This window comes from Rattus rattus, chromosome 2, assembly GCF_011064425.1.
Source record: "Rattus rattus isolate New Zealand chromosome 2, Rrattus_CSIRO_v1, whole genome shotgun sequence".
In the NCBI taxonomy this organism is placed as follows: Eukaryota; Metazoa; Chordata; class Mammalia; order Rodentia; family Muridae; genus Rattus; species Rattus rattus.
In genome coordinates this window covers 118,967,529-118,984,170 of record NC_046155.1, presented here as the reverse complement: position 1 = coordinate 118,984,170, position 16,642 = coordinate 118,967,529, and the positions used below count along the sequence as shown (strand labels likewise).

At 44.0% G+C, this 16,642-nt stretch overlaps 1 protein-coding gene across 1 annotated transcript in view; it reads left to right on the top strand.

Annotated features, from left to right (window-relative positions):
• The window catches only part of Pde8a (phosphodiesterase 8A), a 122,706-nt gene that overhangs the window by 60,203 nt on the left and 45,861 nt on the right, over nucleotides 1-16,642 (top strand). The window contains exons 4-5 of the mRNA XM_032895106.1: nucleotides 7,863-8,053; nucleotides 16,554-16,610. Coding sequence (XP_032750997.1) covers nucleotides 7,863-8,053; nucleotides 16,554-16,610 — 248 coding nt within the window. The remainder of the gene's footprint in view (nucleotides 1-7,862; nucleotides 8,054-16,553; nucleotides 16,611-16,642) is intronic.

The following is a 16,642-nucleotide window of genomic DNA, read 5'->3' as shown; positions in this document are numbered from 1 at the left end:
CTCATTTCTTGCTTTAAATTTCACTCATAAAAAGCAACAAACAGAAGCTCATCATTCACACTGGTCTCTGGCCCTTTGCTCCCCTTCTTACTGTGTAAAGGGAGGGCAACTGCATAAAACAGTCCCCCTATCCTCTGGTTTGTAAAAGTCATAAAACAGCCATAAAACATAATAGCTTATTTTTAAATGTGCAGTTCAGTTGAATTAAACAAGATTTATAATATGCACTCATCACCACCACCCATCTTTAGAACTTACAAACCCGAGAATGTCTGTCCATCCAATATCAATGTCTCAATCCCCACCCGCCAGGAACCACCCCCCCCTTTGCTTTCTCTGTGGTTTTGACGGCTCCTAAAAATCTTGTAACCATGAAGAATGGTCCTCTCATGACTGTTTCACTTCCTGTAATATCCCCAAGGTTCTTCCGTGTTAAAGCATGTCAGGATTTCTTTCCCTGGTAACTTGGACATTCCTGTTGTATTTATGTGCTTCTCTTTGCTTGTCCTTTCAACCCATGGATATTTAGGCCACTTCCATGTTTCTGCTATGCTGAATGGTGCTGCTATAAACATGAGTGTATAATTCTCTGTCTGAATTACTGCTTTCTTTCCATTCTTTGGAGCATAAACCAGAAGTGGATTAGATGGATCACATGAGAGTCCTATTTTTAACGTTTGTGGAATTGCCATACTCTTCCCCACTCTAGCTGGCCATTTTGTATTCCTACCAACAATGCTCAAGTTTTCCATATTCTCTGCACCCTCATGGACACTTATTCTTTGCTTTAAAAAAGAGTCACCATATTAATAGGAGTGAGGTGATAGCTTGTACTTTTGATTTCCATATTTAAGTCAATTTTACGATTTATTTCTTTGTTATGTATAAGTGTTTGCTTTCACATATGTATGTGCACCACATGTGTCTGCAGAGGCCCAGAGAGGGTGTTTAGAACTGGAGTTACAGACGGAGCCACCATGTGGATTCTGAGTATCCGTCCTAGGTCTTCAGGAAGAGCAGTAAGTGCTCTTAACCACTAAGACGTCTCTCTTTTAGAAATTTACATTTAAAAAGATTGGTAATGTTGAACATCTTTGCATGCGTTTCTTATTTTTATGTCTTCTTTGAGAAATGTCTATGAGAGTCCTTTACCCTTTTTTAAAGAAAGCTTTTATTAGAGTTATTGACTTTATCTTACATGTGAGTGTTTTGGTCACATGTGTACATGTTTGGTGCCCACTTAGGTCAGAAGGCATTTTAATCAGGGTCGGCTGAATTGTTGTTTCTTATGTTTCGAGTCTCACTATTTTCTCTCCCCGTGTGAGTTGCCCTTTTACTCTGTTAATATTGTTTTTGGTTGCACAGCGTCTTTCTTGCTGCTGCCTGTTTCACTAACGTCATATCTAAGAAATTGTTGCCAAATCCAATATCAGGTGCTTTCGTTGTGTTTCCTTCTATGAGTTTTACATTTTATATCTTACACTTAGGTCCTTAGCTGTAAGTGCTGGGCCATGGCATTAGGCAAGCACCGACTTGGACATTTATGTCTGAGTGTCCAGTTCTCCCGTCATCATTTGCTGAAAAGACTGTCTTTTCCCCCGTCGAGTTGTCTTGGCACCTTTGTTAAAAATTATTCGAGGATATGTGCCAGGTTTCTCTCTAGCCTCTCTGTTCATTTCAGTGTCTGTCTAAACCGCTCCATGTGACTTTGAATGCTGTAGTTTTGTAATAAGCTTTGAAATTAAGAAATGTCAGTCTTGCAGGTCATTCATTCATTTGCAAGATTGTTTTGGCTATTAGCGATCCCGAATTTCCATATGAGTTCTAGATGTACATTTTTCTTTCTGCCAAAAAGAAAAGAAAGAAAAATCACTGGTATTTTAATAAAGACCCTGATGACTGTGTAGATTGCTTTAGGTAGCATTAACATCTTAGTAATGTTGTCTTTTAATCTATAAACATAGGATGTATTTTCATTTAGTGAGAAGTTTCTGGTGTATATGTGGCATGTGTGCATGGTGTGTGTGTGTGTGTGCGTGTGTGCGTGTGTTTATCTGTTAACACTGGAGGCCTCAGTTGGTACTGCCTCATCCCCTCCCCCTCCCCTTCTTCCCCCCTCATTATACTGCATAGCCCTGCATAGCTCTGGCTGGCCTTGAACTCACTTGTGGAGGGGAATTGATTAGAGGTGTGTCCATCACACCCAGCCTTTCTTCGTTTTTTTAAGATGCTGTCTCCCCTAGCCTGGAGCTTACAGTTTCAGTTAAACTGGTTGGCAGTCGAGCCCCTGGGATCCACTTGTCTCTCTGTCCCCACCCAGTACTTGGGTTATCAACACACACTACTTGCCGGACAGTCTGTGCCCACAGATCCAAGCTGAGGCCCTCATTCATGGCACAGAAAGCCTTTGCCAACCGAGCCGTCTCCCCAGATGATTAGTTTTTTCATTACTCTATCAAGTGCGTCCTTCCCACATTCCTTTCAGGTTACTAAGTGCAGTAATGTATTTGATTTTTGTAACTTGTATGCTGCTGAGTTTATTTACTAGTCCTAGCAGTTTTCTTGTGGGATCCTCAGGATTTCTTTATTTAAGATTTATTTCTTTATTTATCTTTCATGAGTTAAGATAACGTTACTCCTTTTCTATTTTGAGTGGCTCATTCATTTTCCCTGCCTAATTGTTTTGTAAGAGTGGAGAAGCAGGCTTCTCTCCTCATTCCTAACTTTAGAGGAGCTGCTTCCTTTCTTTTCCTGCTGGGTGTGCTTGCTGTGGGTTTCTTATAACTAGGTGTTCTCTTCTACTCCTAGCTAACCATTTTTGTGAGGAAGAGGTCAATGTCGTTGTTTTTCTTCAGGAGCTGCCCAGCTTGGGGTTTGGTTCGGTTGGTTTGTTTTTGTCATACTTTTATTTGCTATGTATGCGTGGGCATGAGCACATGGGTGGGGGTGAGCATGTAGCTGTCTAAGAACGACATAGAGCAGTCCAGCAGACCTCACTTCTTCTTCTACCTTTATGTGGGCTCTGAGGCTCAAACTCAGGTCCCTGACTTGTGTGGTAACCTCTCACCATGAGACAGTACCTGTCACCAGCCTAGAGCTCATCACTCTGTCTAGACCAGTGAGCACCAGGGGTTCACCTGGCTTTGCCTCTGCAACGTTGGCTTTTTGTTTTTGTTTTTTAAGGAGGATGCTTGGTATAAAACTCAGGTTCTCATGCCTGTGCAGGTACCACTTTACCCACTGACCCCCAGCCCAGGCATAACCATGTAACTGAACTTTGGGCTACTCTGTGGGTTCCTTTTCTACCACCTTTCTCCACCCCCTATTCCACATTTCCAACACGCCAACACTAGGTAGTGGAGAAAGAAGGCTAGAGGGGAAAGCGAGTGTCCATATCATTAGACTACTTTTGCTAATTAGGTGCATTGAGTTCTTTGGGGCGAGTTTGATCTTTGCTGTCAGGATATCCATTTTTTTTCTTCTCATCTCTTTGCACATGACTACTTGATAATCCAGATGAACAGCAACCAGCAGTCATCATCATCATTATCACCACCACCACCATCATCACTATCACCATCACCATCATCAGTAGCAGCGGCGGCCACCACTGAACCCTTCTTGGGGCTCTAGCATTTGTATAACCCTCTCCAGAGTCCCCAGAATTTCAGATGTCATACACTTGCAGAAACTATCTGCAGCTGGTGAGATCACACCCCTGCTAGAGCATGAGGCAAATTATAGTCAGCTGCTGTGGACAGTTTAAAGCAGCCCCACATCCCACACCTGGGAATAACATGAAATCGCATTGCTGTAACACTTCTGTGTTTTTGAAGAAACCTGATTCTCACTACACAATCATTTGGCTGAGGGTTTATTGGCCTGTAGCTTTCTTGTATCCCTGTCTAGTTTGGGTGTCAGGGTAATGCTAATTTATAGAATGACTTGGGAAGTATTCCCATCTCTTCAGTTGTTTGGAAAACTTTGAAGAAGATTGGTATTAGTTCTTTAAAAGGTAGAATTTATCCATGAGGCCATCAATCCTAGGTTTTCATCTATTCAGAGTTTCTGTATTGATGTGATTTAATCTCAGTAGGTTTTGTGTTTTTAGAAATGTGTCTGTTAGAGCCAGGTTATCCATAATTAAATAAAGGTGCATAATTGTTCATTGTATTTCTATAATTTTTTTATTGCTAGGTAATTTGAAGTGCTACCTCCACTTTCATTTGTGATTTAGTAATTTGAGTCTTCTCTCTTTTTTCTTTGTCTGTCTAACTAAAGGTTCATTAATGTGTTTTTTCCTAGTAATCATATTTTGGCTTTATTGGTTTCTTCTATCATCTATTCTTTATTTCACTTTATCCCTACACCAATCTTTATTATTTCCTTTTTTCCTGAAAGCTTTGGGTGATGTATTATCTTTTTAGTTCCTTAAAATATAAAGTTAGTTTGATAATTTGAGATCTACTGTGATAATTTTTTAAACACTGTGTACCTGCGTGCTTATGTAAGTGCAGGTGCCCATGGAGGTCAGGGGCACAGATGCCTGGAGCTCCAGTCACGGGCAGCTGTGAGCCGCCTGATGTGGGTGCTGGGAACCAAACTCCAGTCTTCTGCAAGAGCACTATGTACTCTTAATGGCTGAGCCATGTCTCCAGCCCCCTGTGACTCTTTTTTTTTTTTTTAAATCTCTTTATTTATCATATATGAGTACACTTTAGCTGTCTCCAAACACACCAGTAGAGGGCCTCAGATCTCATTACAGATGGTCATGAGCCATCATGTGGTTGCTGGGATTTGAACTCAGGACCTTTGGAAGAACAGTCAGTGCTCTTAACCGCTGAGCCATCTCTCCAGCCCTCCCTGTGACTCTTAATGTAAATGTGTGTAGATAAAAATTTGCCCATAACACTGTTTTTACTGCTACCTGGTTGGTCAGAAGTCAGTGATCATAAGCAACAGTTGTGATTGGAACAGCATTGCTGGGATTTGGAGGGAAAAGGCCCGCATGACCTGACATTTATTGGTCCAGACAGCTGTGCACATGGCCTGCTGTGGAGCTAGGTCTGGTAGACTGGCTGTCTTAGTTTCTATTCCTACACAAACATCATGCTCTGTAGACCAGGCTGGCCTTCAACCCAGAGATCTGCCTACCTCTGTCTCCAAGTGTTGAGATTAAAGGCATGTGTCACCAATGCCCCATAATTAAGCCTCTTAAAATTGTAGCAAAAGACAGATATCAGATTTACTTTCTCTCTCCTTTCCTATTTTTTTCACAATCTACAACTTAGAAAATACCCTGTGTGTTTGTGGGGGGCGGATACGGTCACATGTCAATCTGTAGAAATGACAGGACAACCCTGTGATGCTAGAGCTGTCTCCACATGTACACGGGGTCAGGGATCAAACTCAGTTGGTCAGGCTTACATGGCAAGTGCCACTGTCTGCTGACCTATCTCACAGTCCTCCACCTTCCGTTTTGGAAGCAATAGTTCTCACTGAACCTAGAGCACATTGACTCAGCTAAGCTGACTGGCCAGTGAGCGCAGCATTTGCCTGTCTCCATCTCCCCGTGCTGGTGTTACAGACACATCTGGATTTTTATGTAGTTGCTGAAGCTCTCAGGTCCTCACTCTCTTTGGCAAGCACTTTGCTAACTGAGCTCTCTTCCCAGGCCTGATGCTGTATGTATTAGTGTCTGGAGTTTAATGTCAGCATCTCCTAAAGTTAAGAATGGATTAGCCAAGGCCGTTATGCTCCTCTGTAAAAGAAGAGTCAACTGTTTCTCAGAGAAGCTTCTTCGACTGACATCCATTGTTCTGACTACTAGATTGCATTATTCATGTGCCTTTTTGGGTGTAAGACTTCATTATCCTCCAGGAAAAGGTGGGGATGGGTTATAGGGACTATCTGTGTTTATTTAGTATCTACTCTTGTATTATAATCTCGATCTTTGTAACAAATGAGAAACTGGCTGAGGAAGGATGAGTAATTGTCTTGAAGTTCTACTGGGACAGCTACCCTGAGGTCAAATACATTTTCATTCTGCTTTCTGTTTTCATTTCTCCTGGGAGTTTTAATGTCTTACTTATCTAATATTGGTGTAAATTTTAGAGTAGATATTTTACTTTTGACTGTGACACTGAATAGCGAGAAAATAATATAAGCAAATCTCTTTCTTACAGGTATCAGTAGCTGATGTGCAGTTTGGCCCGATGAGATTTCATCAAGACCAACTTCAGGTATTATGCTGCAACCATCACATTTCAATTTTCTTTAATTAGGAGGGTATTTAAAATGATACATTTAAGATACTTTGTTTTTCTACTTAGATCCTAGCACCAGGATAGTTAAATTTCTTAGACTTGGAAACAATATTACAATCCTTTCCTTAGGAGAGGAGCACACACTGAGGTTAGAATTTAAGGTGGCAATAAAGGGGAAGTGTAGAATTGTGCATGCACTCACATGTGTGCATACATTGAGAGGAATGAAAACCAAAGTGGCAAAAAGCCAAGGGTGGATTCATCTAGAGGAAGAATATTTAAGGCATTGTCATTCATAACTTCTGTAAGTTTGAATTTTTCCAAAATGAAAATTTAAAACATAGCCCCTTGCATTACACCAAGTTGTTGTTCAGGGGACAAGGTCTTATATGCCATGTTGGCCTCAGGGGTTGGAGAGATGGCTCGGTGGTTAAGAGCACTGAGTGCTCTTGCTTACAACTGTCTGCAACTCCAGGGCTAAGGGATCTGATTTCCTTCTGGGACTCTGGGCCTTTTACACACATGGTGCACATATGTACAGGCAGACAAAACACCTGTACCCATTATCAAAAATAAACGAGTCTTTAAAAAGGGATGAAGTGCAGCCAGGTTAGTTGAAGCGGCCTGCACATGAACTGTGTTTGCTGTTGTATTTTAACCGTGTGAAGGAGGCTGACAGAGGCGCGTGTCCTTGGTTCCTTGCATCAGTGGTATTTGAACAGTTGGGCAAACTTTCAAGGAGGTAAAGGGTTTCTTTCAGTTTTGTAGTCAACCTCTGTCTGCAAGGTGCTCCATCATCACACAACCTCTGTTGTCCATGGAGTTCAGCCCTGAAGGGGATAAAGCAGAGATGCTTTGAACCTGGTTTGGCTGGGGGGCCCTGGTTGAACAGAGGAGAGGCAACAGATCCAGGCACCAAGATGAGCAGTTACCGGCCTAGCATCCACATAGATGATACCCAGGTTGCCTGGGTTCTTGTGTCAGTGTGACTACCCAGCAGGCCTAACCTATGACATTGTAGTCCTCAAATCTTCTCTCCTATTCAGAATGACTTTTCAACATGGAGGCACTGCATAACATTTGAGTTAAAACATGTTAAGTAGGTCGTTAAAGGACTATGAGTCCCAACAGCTTTACTAAAATACTTGTGTTTACCGTCTGAAGCACTTCACTAGAATGCCAGCCTGTCATACTTAGTTGATGTTCTGTTTGCTAACATAAATATTTGTGTTTGATTAACTTTAAAATAAAAGGTTCTGACAAGTCTTTATTGAGTCCTATCGATGGTACTATCAGCAAAAAAGTAAGCATATGTCCCAAGCGCTTGGACTTCCAGCCTAGACATTTTAGCATTGGCTCACCAATGAAGGCTAATGTCCCTGAGTTATATATAAGAAAAGAATGTATTGGGGTTGGGGATTTAGCTCAGTGGTAGAGCGCTTGCCTAGGAAGCACAAGGCCCTGGGTTCGGTCCCCAGCTCCGAAAAAAAAAAAGAAAAAAAAAAAAAAAAAAAAAAAAGAATTTTCTCTGGCTTCTTTAAAAATGACAGTTATAACAAGATTTTTTTAAAATGTGTTCGTACTCTTCTGATCCAGGTACTTTTAGTGTTTACCAAAGAAGATAGCCAGTGTAATGGATTCTACAGGGCATGTGAAAAAGCCGGGTTTAAGTGCACAGTCACCAAGGAGGTGCAGACTGTCCTTGCCTGTTTCCAGGACAAACTCCATGACATCATCATCATAGACCACAGAAATCCCCGACAGATGGATGCGGAGGCCATGTGCAGGTAAGCCAGCAGTCCAGCGACAGAGTGCCATGGGTCCTTATGACAGCAGATGCGGCCCCGGCCCGTAAACACTCTAAGTCAGAGTCAATCTCCCTTCCTTGTATGCAAAATAAGCAAGGTAAATTGTCTTTCTTGCTTTATTTAAAACAGTAAGAAGTTGTCTTGCATGCACAAAGCTCTGGGCTTGCTCCCCAACTTTACAAAAAAAAATCAAAACAACAATAAAAATTAGTAAGAAAATATAAATGACAACCATTAGGGGTAAGATGAAACCAACATTTATTTAATCCAAACTACCACCTGAATATTACTTAAAAAGGGAATTATAATTTTCTAGATTATGTTAAAAGTATCTTTTTCTGTTGTTTATACATGTGTGTCTTGTGGGTGTGCCCATGTGAAAGTATCACGTAGAAGCTCGAGGCCAGCATAGGCGTCTTCTTGCATTTGCCACTCATTTCTATTGAGATGGGATCTCTCACTGGCTCTGAGTCTCAGCTTTCCAGCCTGGGTGACCGGCCAGCAAGCCCTCAGGGATCTGCCTCTTCTCACCTTCCGCATGTCCTGGGCTTAAATGCTGCCATGTCAGGCTTTCATACTCCGACAGCAGGGATTCAATCTGGGGTCCTCGTGATTATAGGTCAAGCCCTCTAAAAACGGATGCTCTTCCTAACTGGTAGCTCTTGGGTGACTCCAGAACTGAACTGCACACAGTGGGCTTGGCTGGCCAGTGAAGACCAGACCTTTAAAAATATAGTCCCTGATCTTATTCTCTCCCTGATAGGCCTGGCCAAGAATCTGGGTCTTTCTTGTTAGCTTTCTGCCATTTCATTCTGTGGGGTAAGAGGGGGATTTGTGTCATCCCTAGTGAGTTTCCTAGAGGCTGGAGCAGGTCCTGACAGCTTTTCACACCAGCTTCATCTCGGTTTCAACCTTTGTCTGGTTTGTCTCTCTTAAGAGCATCTTTGCAAAGCCACCTGCCTAGAATGAACTGTTTCATCAAGAAATTTCTCTAGAATCTCATTCCTCAACTGGCCTTCCTTGCTTTCTGCAGACCTTCGAAGCCCATGAGACCTTAGCCTGACAGAGCTCTGTTCTTCCTTTATCCTCCGTTTGGGGTACTTACACAGTACCAGCTTGTGAAAAGTATTTTGTCAGTGGCTGACCTGTCCAAATTATCATTGACCTGTAGCTCTTTACTGGGTGTTTGGAACTCCTTGCTCTCCTGTACAACACCTTTGTCGGTTGCATATTCAAGTCCTGTTTCAGAGCCTCACTTGGCAAGTCTTGGCTTGGGCACTACATACTATACATACTATAGCCGTATGGATGAACAGAGCATGCGTCCTGCCTCCAAGGGACGGATGCTCTAGTTGTAGAGTGTGATGTCAGATTTCAGACTGACCTGATTAAGGCATGCTGAAGGCATACCTCTGTGAATCCCTCTGTGGGCATTTCCAAAGAGGATCAATTGAGAGGGGTAAGGCACACTCTGAGTGTGAGTGGTTCCATGCCATGATTGGAGTCCTGGAGTAAGTAAAAGGGGAAAGGAAGAGCCACTGAGCTCCAGAATTTCTCCTCTCTGTTTCCTGATTTGCAAGGTGTAAGCTCCCTTTGTCATAGCTGTGCGTGCTCCTGCCACGAGCCTTCCCTACCATGATGGACTGCATCTTCTGAACGAACTATCAATATAAATGAACCAACCACTTTCCCTGAAGTTGTTTTTATCAGGTAATTGGTCATAGCACAAGGAAAGTAATTCATACATAGAATATCTTTGTTTCCTGTAACTATAACATAAAGCTTGAGACTAGATAATTGATAAAGAACAGAAATTAGGCAGCTGGAAAGATGGCTCAGTGGCTAATAGCACCTGTTGCTCTTCCAGAGGACCTGAGTCCAAGTCTCCAAACCCAAGCCAGCCCACTGTCACCCCAGTCAACAACTGCCCACAAAGCTCCCTCATCCCCGCCCCACCAGAGACAGGGTCTCACTATGTAGCCCTATCTGTCCTGGAACTCACTCTGCAGACCAGGCTGGCCTCAAACTCACAGGGATCTGCCTGCTTCTGCCTCCTAAGTGCTGGGATTAAAGGTGTGTGTAACTTTAGCTGGGGGATGGGGTTGGGAATCCCAATCTTTCTCCTGGCTCCACTGTCACCTATACATGCATGGCACATACTCACAAGACACACACACACACACACACACACACACACACACACACACACACACACACACACACAGAACAAAAATGTTTTTTCATAGTTGTCAAGACTAAGAAAACCAGGGTAAAGGTACTAATAGGTTCAGTTGTCTGGCCGCTTCCTCTGGCTATGTGAAATCTCCTTTAAAATGACCTTAATCTTATTCACTGGAGAGCAGCCTGAATGGCCGAAGTTCTTAAGGCCATTAAGTGTTTGGTTCTTGACACTGTCACATTGGCAACTCATAGATTTTGGAGGACACATAGTCAAGCCATACAGAGACAGGCAGGTGAGTTCACAAGAAGAGATTAAGGAGGGAAAGGGGGCTTGAGAGAGCACTTTTGAGCTGAATAGTGAGGGTGGGCAGAAGTTTTGAAAAGAATGGTGTGAAGGACGGGCAGCATAAGGGAGAGCACCAGGGTGCCTAGGCCCCTCTACTGGTGCTCACTGCTGTTCAGACAGCTGTAGGGTGGCTCAAGGCAGGTCTGGGCCTCAGATGAGCCAGATGCAAAGGCCTAGTGTGCTGAGCCAGTCTTTGGACTCTACTCTGGGTAGTTAAGATACTGATACTCTGGGCATGATAGATAGTACATGCCTCTAATCCTCCATGTAGGAGGTAGAGGAAGAGATTCAGAATTTTGAGCCTAGTCTAAGCTACTTAGTGAGCCTCCGTTACCGCCTCTGCTGTGTTGTAGAGACTACTCAGGATCTGTGTCTACACGGTGTTCAGCATACACAAGTCTGCAACTACAGTACTCAGGAAGGGAGGCAGTGAGGAGCTTTCCCTCTCTCCCACTGCTTCCGCTATACTTGGGATGCTGGGTTTGCTCATCAAAGAAACGTGGTGCTGCCCTGGAGAGTGGCAAGGCTTCTGGGAGCTTGTCAGAGGCATGTGCTCCAATCCTGATGCCCCCTCAAGACAGGCTGGTCAGTGTGGCTTCCCAACCATGTTGAAAGAAGGGACAGAGTGAAAACAGTGCTTCACACTGTGCAGTTGCAGTACAGCAAGCCATGATTCTATGTGTGGTTTGAGAACTAGAGAGAGCAAGCCAGGTGTCCTGCAGCAGACACACTGCTGCTGACAGTTGCCAAGCCTGTTGACCTGAGAGGAAGGTGATTCTGACACCCGGGGTTCAGTGAAGCAAGCTAAGGAAGCTGATGGCTGTCTGTCAGCTACCTGGATAAAGTCACTTCCATTCAAGGGTGAGTGACAGGATGAAGAAGGGTGCAGGCTATAAAAGCTGCATCAACATAATGACACAGAAAGAATAGCACTAGTGTGTGTGTGTATGTGTGTGTGTGTGTGTGTGTGTGTCTGTGTGTGTGTGTGTGCGCGCGCGTGTGTGTGTGTCTGTGTGTGTGTGTCTGTGTGTTTGCGATTATGTGTGCGTATGAGTGCGTGTGTGTGTGTCTGTGTGTGTGTGTGTCTGTGTGTGTGTGTGTGTGTGTGTCTGTGTGTTTGCGAGTATGTGTGCGAGTGTGTGTGTGTCTGTGTGTGTGTGTATAGGCCAGAGGCTGACACAGGGATTGATTGTACTTGAACACTGCTCACCGTATTTTTTTTTTTTTTTGAGCTGGGGACAGAACCCTTCCTAGGCAAGCGCTCTACCACTGAGCTAAATCCCCAACCCCTGCTCACCGTATTTTTAAGGCAGGGTTTTAACTGGTCCGGAGCTTATCCGTTAGACTAGTCTTGTTGGCCATCAAACTCCATACCCTCCTCCCGAGTGCTGGGGCTGTAGACATGCACTGCTGCTCCAGACTTTTGCATGGGTCCTGAGGATCTGAGCTTAGGTACTCTTTTTTTTTTTTTTTTTTTTTTTTTTTTTTTTGAGGCAAACGCTTTGCCAACCTTAGCTCTGAATAGTGTTTCTTTTTATGAAAAGCTGCAGAACATTCTAGAAGACATAAGTTTAGTGTGCTCAGAAGAGGTGAGGAATGCTCCTTGGTGCCATAGGAGCATAGCTGCATAACGGAAGGGAGGATCTCCTGAAGGGAGGCAGGCAGGAGAAATGCCCTGGTAGAAACCTGGCATGCTCTAGTACAGCAGTTCTCAGCTGTAGGTCAAGACCTCTTTGGGGTTGTGTGTGTCAAACAACTCATTCACAGGGGTCACTAAGCCATCATAAACCACAGATGTTTACATTATGATTCATAATGGTACATTGAAAATAATTTTATGTATGGTTCAGGGTCTCCACAGCATGAGGAACTGTACTAAAGGGTCGCAGCATTAGGAAGGTTGAGAACCACTGCTCTAGCAGAATTAAATCCACATGGGTCCAGAAGCAAAAGTGAACTCAGGATAGGGTAATGGCTCAGTGGGTACAGAGGTCACTGTGCAAGCATGAACACCAAGTTCAGATCCCCAGAGCCTGTGTCAATGCTGAGCATGTATGGCCCACCTTGATTCCAGTCTGTGAGGGCAGCAGCGACGGGATCCCTGGGACAAGCTGGTCATCTAGAGAAGCTGAAGCAGAGAGCTTCAGGTTCAAGAGAGGCCTTGCCTCAGTGGATAAAGTGGAGAGTGACTGAGAATGACCCCAACATCGGGCTGGGACTACACACAACCCACAAACAGAATCATGTTCCTCCCCTCACAAAAGAAAAAAAGGACAGTGTCAGACATTCAGACCATTCCTTGATTCACCTTGGTCTGAAGATCAAGATCACTGTGAACCTTTACCAGGTAATCTTCTCTTCAGTGTTAATGCTGAGACCAGCATCAGAATCATTTGGAGTTCTCGAGTGTGACTAGAGACTGGTAGTTTCCCCTGCACACATTCCTGGTTCTAATTCTCTGCTACTTCACAGGGCATGTAGCCACCTAAAAAGTATGTTGTCTGCATTAGCTTTCCTTGTAGCTATCTATTGGAACTATCATGTGTTTTCTAGAAAGTATCCTTGTGAGAGGGTCATGCTGTTTTTCCTGATGTCTAGAATGTGGACACTATAGCTAACATTCAGATAATCTTAAACCACAAAGACTAAACCTTCTTTAGACAATAATAGAGAAGTACACATTGAAAATCCAGGTTCCTGGTTCTGCAGAGTACCACAGCAGCTCTGAGTGCTCTCTGCATGTCTTAGATTCCTGTGTGAGACAGGAATACATTTTATCTGAGTGTGTGCACGCATCTGTCTGTCTGTCTACCTACCTACTTTGAGGCAGGATCTTTCTACAAAGTCCTGGTGGTACTGGAACTTGCTCTGTACACCAGACTGGACTTGAACTCACAAAGATCCACCTGCCTCTGCCTCCCAAGTGCTGGGATTAAAGATGTGCACCACCAGGCCTGACAGGAGGGTTTCTATCATGTGTAGTCAAAAGTAGTTCTGAGAATGCCCCAGTTTTCTCGGTCTTTAAGAGTCTCCTGACTTTGAAATGTGTCTCCCTGGTGTCCATTTTGACCGTGTCATTTCTCTCCTGGTTCCATGGTTTTTAAGCAAGAATATTAGTTTTTAAGGCCATTGTTTTTCCTGCCAGGTTCTGTGCCTGGCATTCATTCTGATTTCTAGCAGTTGTTGGTTTTCCTAAAGGAAATGTTTACTTCTATCCTCACATACAGTTTAGCACTGCTTTGATAGGCTTATGGCTAGATGGACACGTTCCCTCTCCTGCTTCTTCATTGACACAGAGCCCATTGTTTGTTTCCTCCAGTGATGGGCAGGTTGTCCAGAACTCTCCCTTATATATCACTTGCATAGCTCCTACTTACTGTAACTATTTCCCCACTAAAATACTGAGAATGTCTTTGAAGTGGCTGGCTAGAAACTTAAGTCTCCCTTTCCCTCTCCACTGCTATTATGATGAAGGGCATGATGGGAACCTGTAAGAACAGTGCAGTGTCCCTAGAGTCACAGGAACAGATGCGAGAGTCTGTGCTCTTTCTCCACCCCTGAGATTAGAGTCAGCATGGGTTTTGTTACCAGGAGTGCATTGGCTTCGTACAGATGAGGGTCTGCTGCACCACTGACCCATCTGGCCCTCGGTAACCCTCCCTTGGCCTTGCTCTCCAGAAACTGAGTCTGGTCTTCTCCAGACTGGAAGACCAAGGTTGGACACCTACCCTGCAAGCCCTGCAGTGACCTATGTGGAAAGTCTTCCCAGTAGAGCTCTACAGTGTCCTTTAAGTTGGCTCCTGTGGGGAAGAAGGACAGGAAGAGCTGTGTGCCCATGAGAGGTTAGCTGGGCCCTGGAGCTGCTTTTCATTTTGAGCATCTCACTGAGAACTCGTGAGTCACAGCCTCTGACCCACAGACACTGCAGTCTGCATGCCCCAAGGTAAGGGTGGGCAAAGGATAACGGTTCTACCTATGCTGTGATCACATTCCTGCCCCAAGGGTAGGGTATTGTTTTAGTTTCATTTCTGTTGCTGCGATAAAATATTCTGACAATAGAAATTTAGTGGAGAAAGGGTTTATTTTATCTCACAATTCCATGTTATAACCCATCACTTGGTGAAGTCAAGGTGACAGGAACTCGAAACAACTAGATATATTACACCCACAGTCAGAGCAGAGAAAAATTAATGTATACTTGTATGCTCACTTGCTTGCTTTGTGCTCAGCACTTAGTTAAGACAATCCCGCACAGACAAGTCTAGGTCACCAGAGTGCAGACAACCTCCTATTGATAAATTCTCTTTCCGACATTGTGGGTGTGGTGAGTTGGCAATTAAAGCTAACCATTAAGTAGTTAATTGGGACAGAAAGCACATGGATACATAAAGCCTGCAAATCTTAAAATACTCTCTGGCTTTTTACAGGAAAGTTTGCGAGGATCAACACACCCACTGTAAATGGTAATTCCCTCATAGACATCCCGAGTAGTTGTGTTATGCTCCGTCTTTGAGAAATTGGGAAGTAGCCACTCAAATAATGTGTTGTGCTCTGTGAATCAGAAGTGGCTCGACATTTTTTTTTTTTAAAATAGAGCTGAAGTCATGTAGTCAGCCTTGGCTGGTTCTGTCCCATCCCGAACACATCATCCTCCAGGAGGGCAGTGTGACTCTCTTGTAGCTCGGACAGTCTGAATATGGCGTTCTTCACCATTCTCATCAAGCCCTCTCTTCTTCCAGTTGGTGGGTCTTAGATGCCTCCCCCTTCTTCTCAGTGAAAGGCGAGTTCAGAGCTGTGGTCTGCCTCCAGCAGAGTGTTCCTTTCCTTCTGCTACTCCTCTGCTCTCTTGGCTAGGCTGTCATCACGCATGGTCTGTATAGCTGCTTCCCCTAAAGGGCTGTGTTCCAGGTTGGGTGGAGAGCCTCATACTCCTTGATGTCAATGAAGCAGCGTCTCATACTCTTCCTCACCAAGCCACCTTAACCTTTAATCACAAGTGGCAACTCTCGTCATTGTGACTGACAACAGTATCTTGTATTTCCTGGACTTAGTTTTGTGGTGTTGCGATTTTGCCTCCAGTTTACCTTAGAATTCTTCATTCTTGTTAGGGGACCCTCATGGAGACATCTGTCACATATGTGTAGGGGGCCTGTGTCCAGCCCATGCATGCTCTTTGGTTGGTGGTTCAATCGCTGTGAGCTCCCATGGGCCCAGGTTAGTTGACTCTGAAGATCTTCTTGTGGTGTCCTTGACTCTTCCGACTCCTTCAATCCTTCCTCCCACTCTTCCACAAGACTCCCCTTGGAGTGGGGGCTCTGACTCTGTTACCTGCCTTTAGATCCCTTTCCCCTAGCTGGGCTGGCTTGTCTGACCTCAGTGGGAAAGGATGCACCTAGCTTGATGTGCCAAGACAGGTTGGTACCATGGAGGACCCTTCCTTTCTTAGAGGAGAATAGGGGGAGTGGGGAGGGAGACTGGGGTCTGGGAAGAGAGGAGGAAGGGGGCTGAGATTGGGATATAAAGCAAATGAGTAAATAATTAAGGAAAAAAATTTTTAAAAAGAATTCTACATTCTTTGACTCCTGGTCATCCTGACCCCCACAGTCTGCACAGGCAGGAGAAGCTTACAATTCCTTCCATGGGAGGAGACAAGTGATTGTGGCCCCTTTCTAGTAAGGACAGTGTAGAGGAGAGCGTCCCTGGGTTAATGCATGAAGTGCCTCCTTAGCTGTTTGCTTTGTGCACAATAGTTTCATGGTTATTACAGTCCACTGACCAGGAGTTTTCCCCTGAGATGATCAAGTAGCCAAGACAGTGAGTCCACAGTGTGAAGGGAGCCCTTCTTCTGTTTCCCTCCCCAACTCAAATTGTACGGTTAAAGCTATGAAAATATATTTATTTTTAATTATTTAATTTGTTTTTTATATTTATTTAAAACTTTGTCTTTTTAAGGTCTATCAGATCATCAAAATTATCAGAAAACACAGTTATTGTTGGCGTAGTACGCAGGTAAACATTTTTTTAATGTTGAAATTTATATA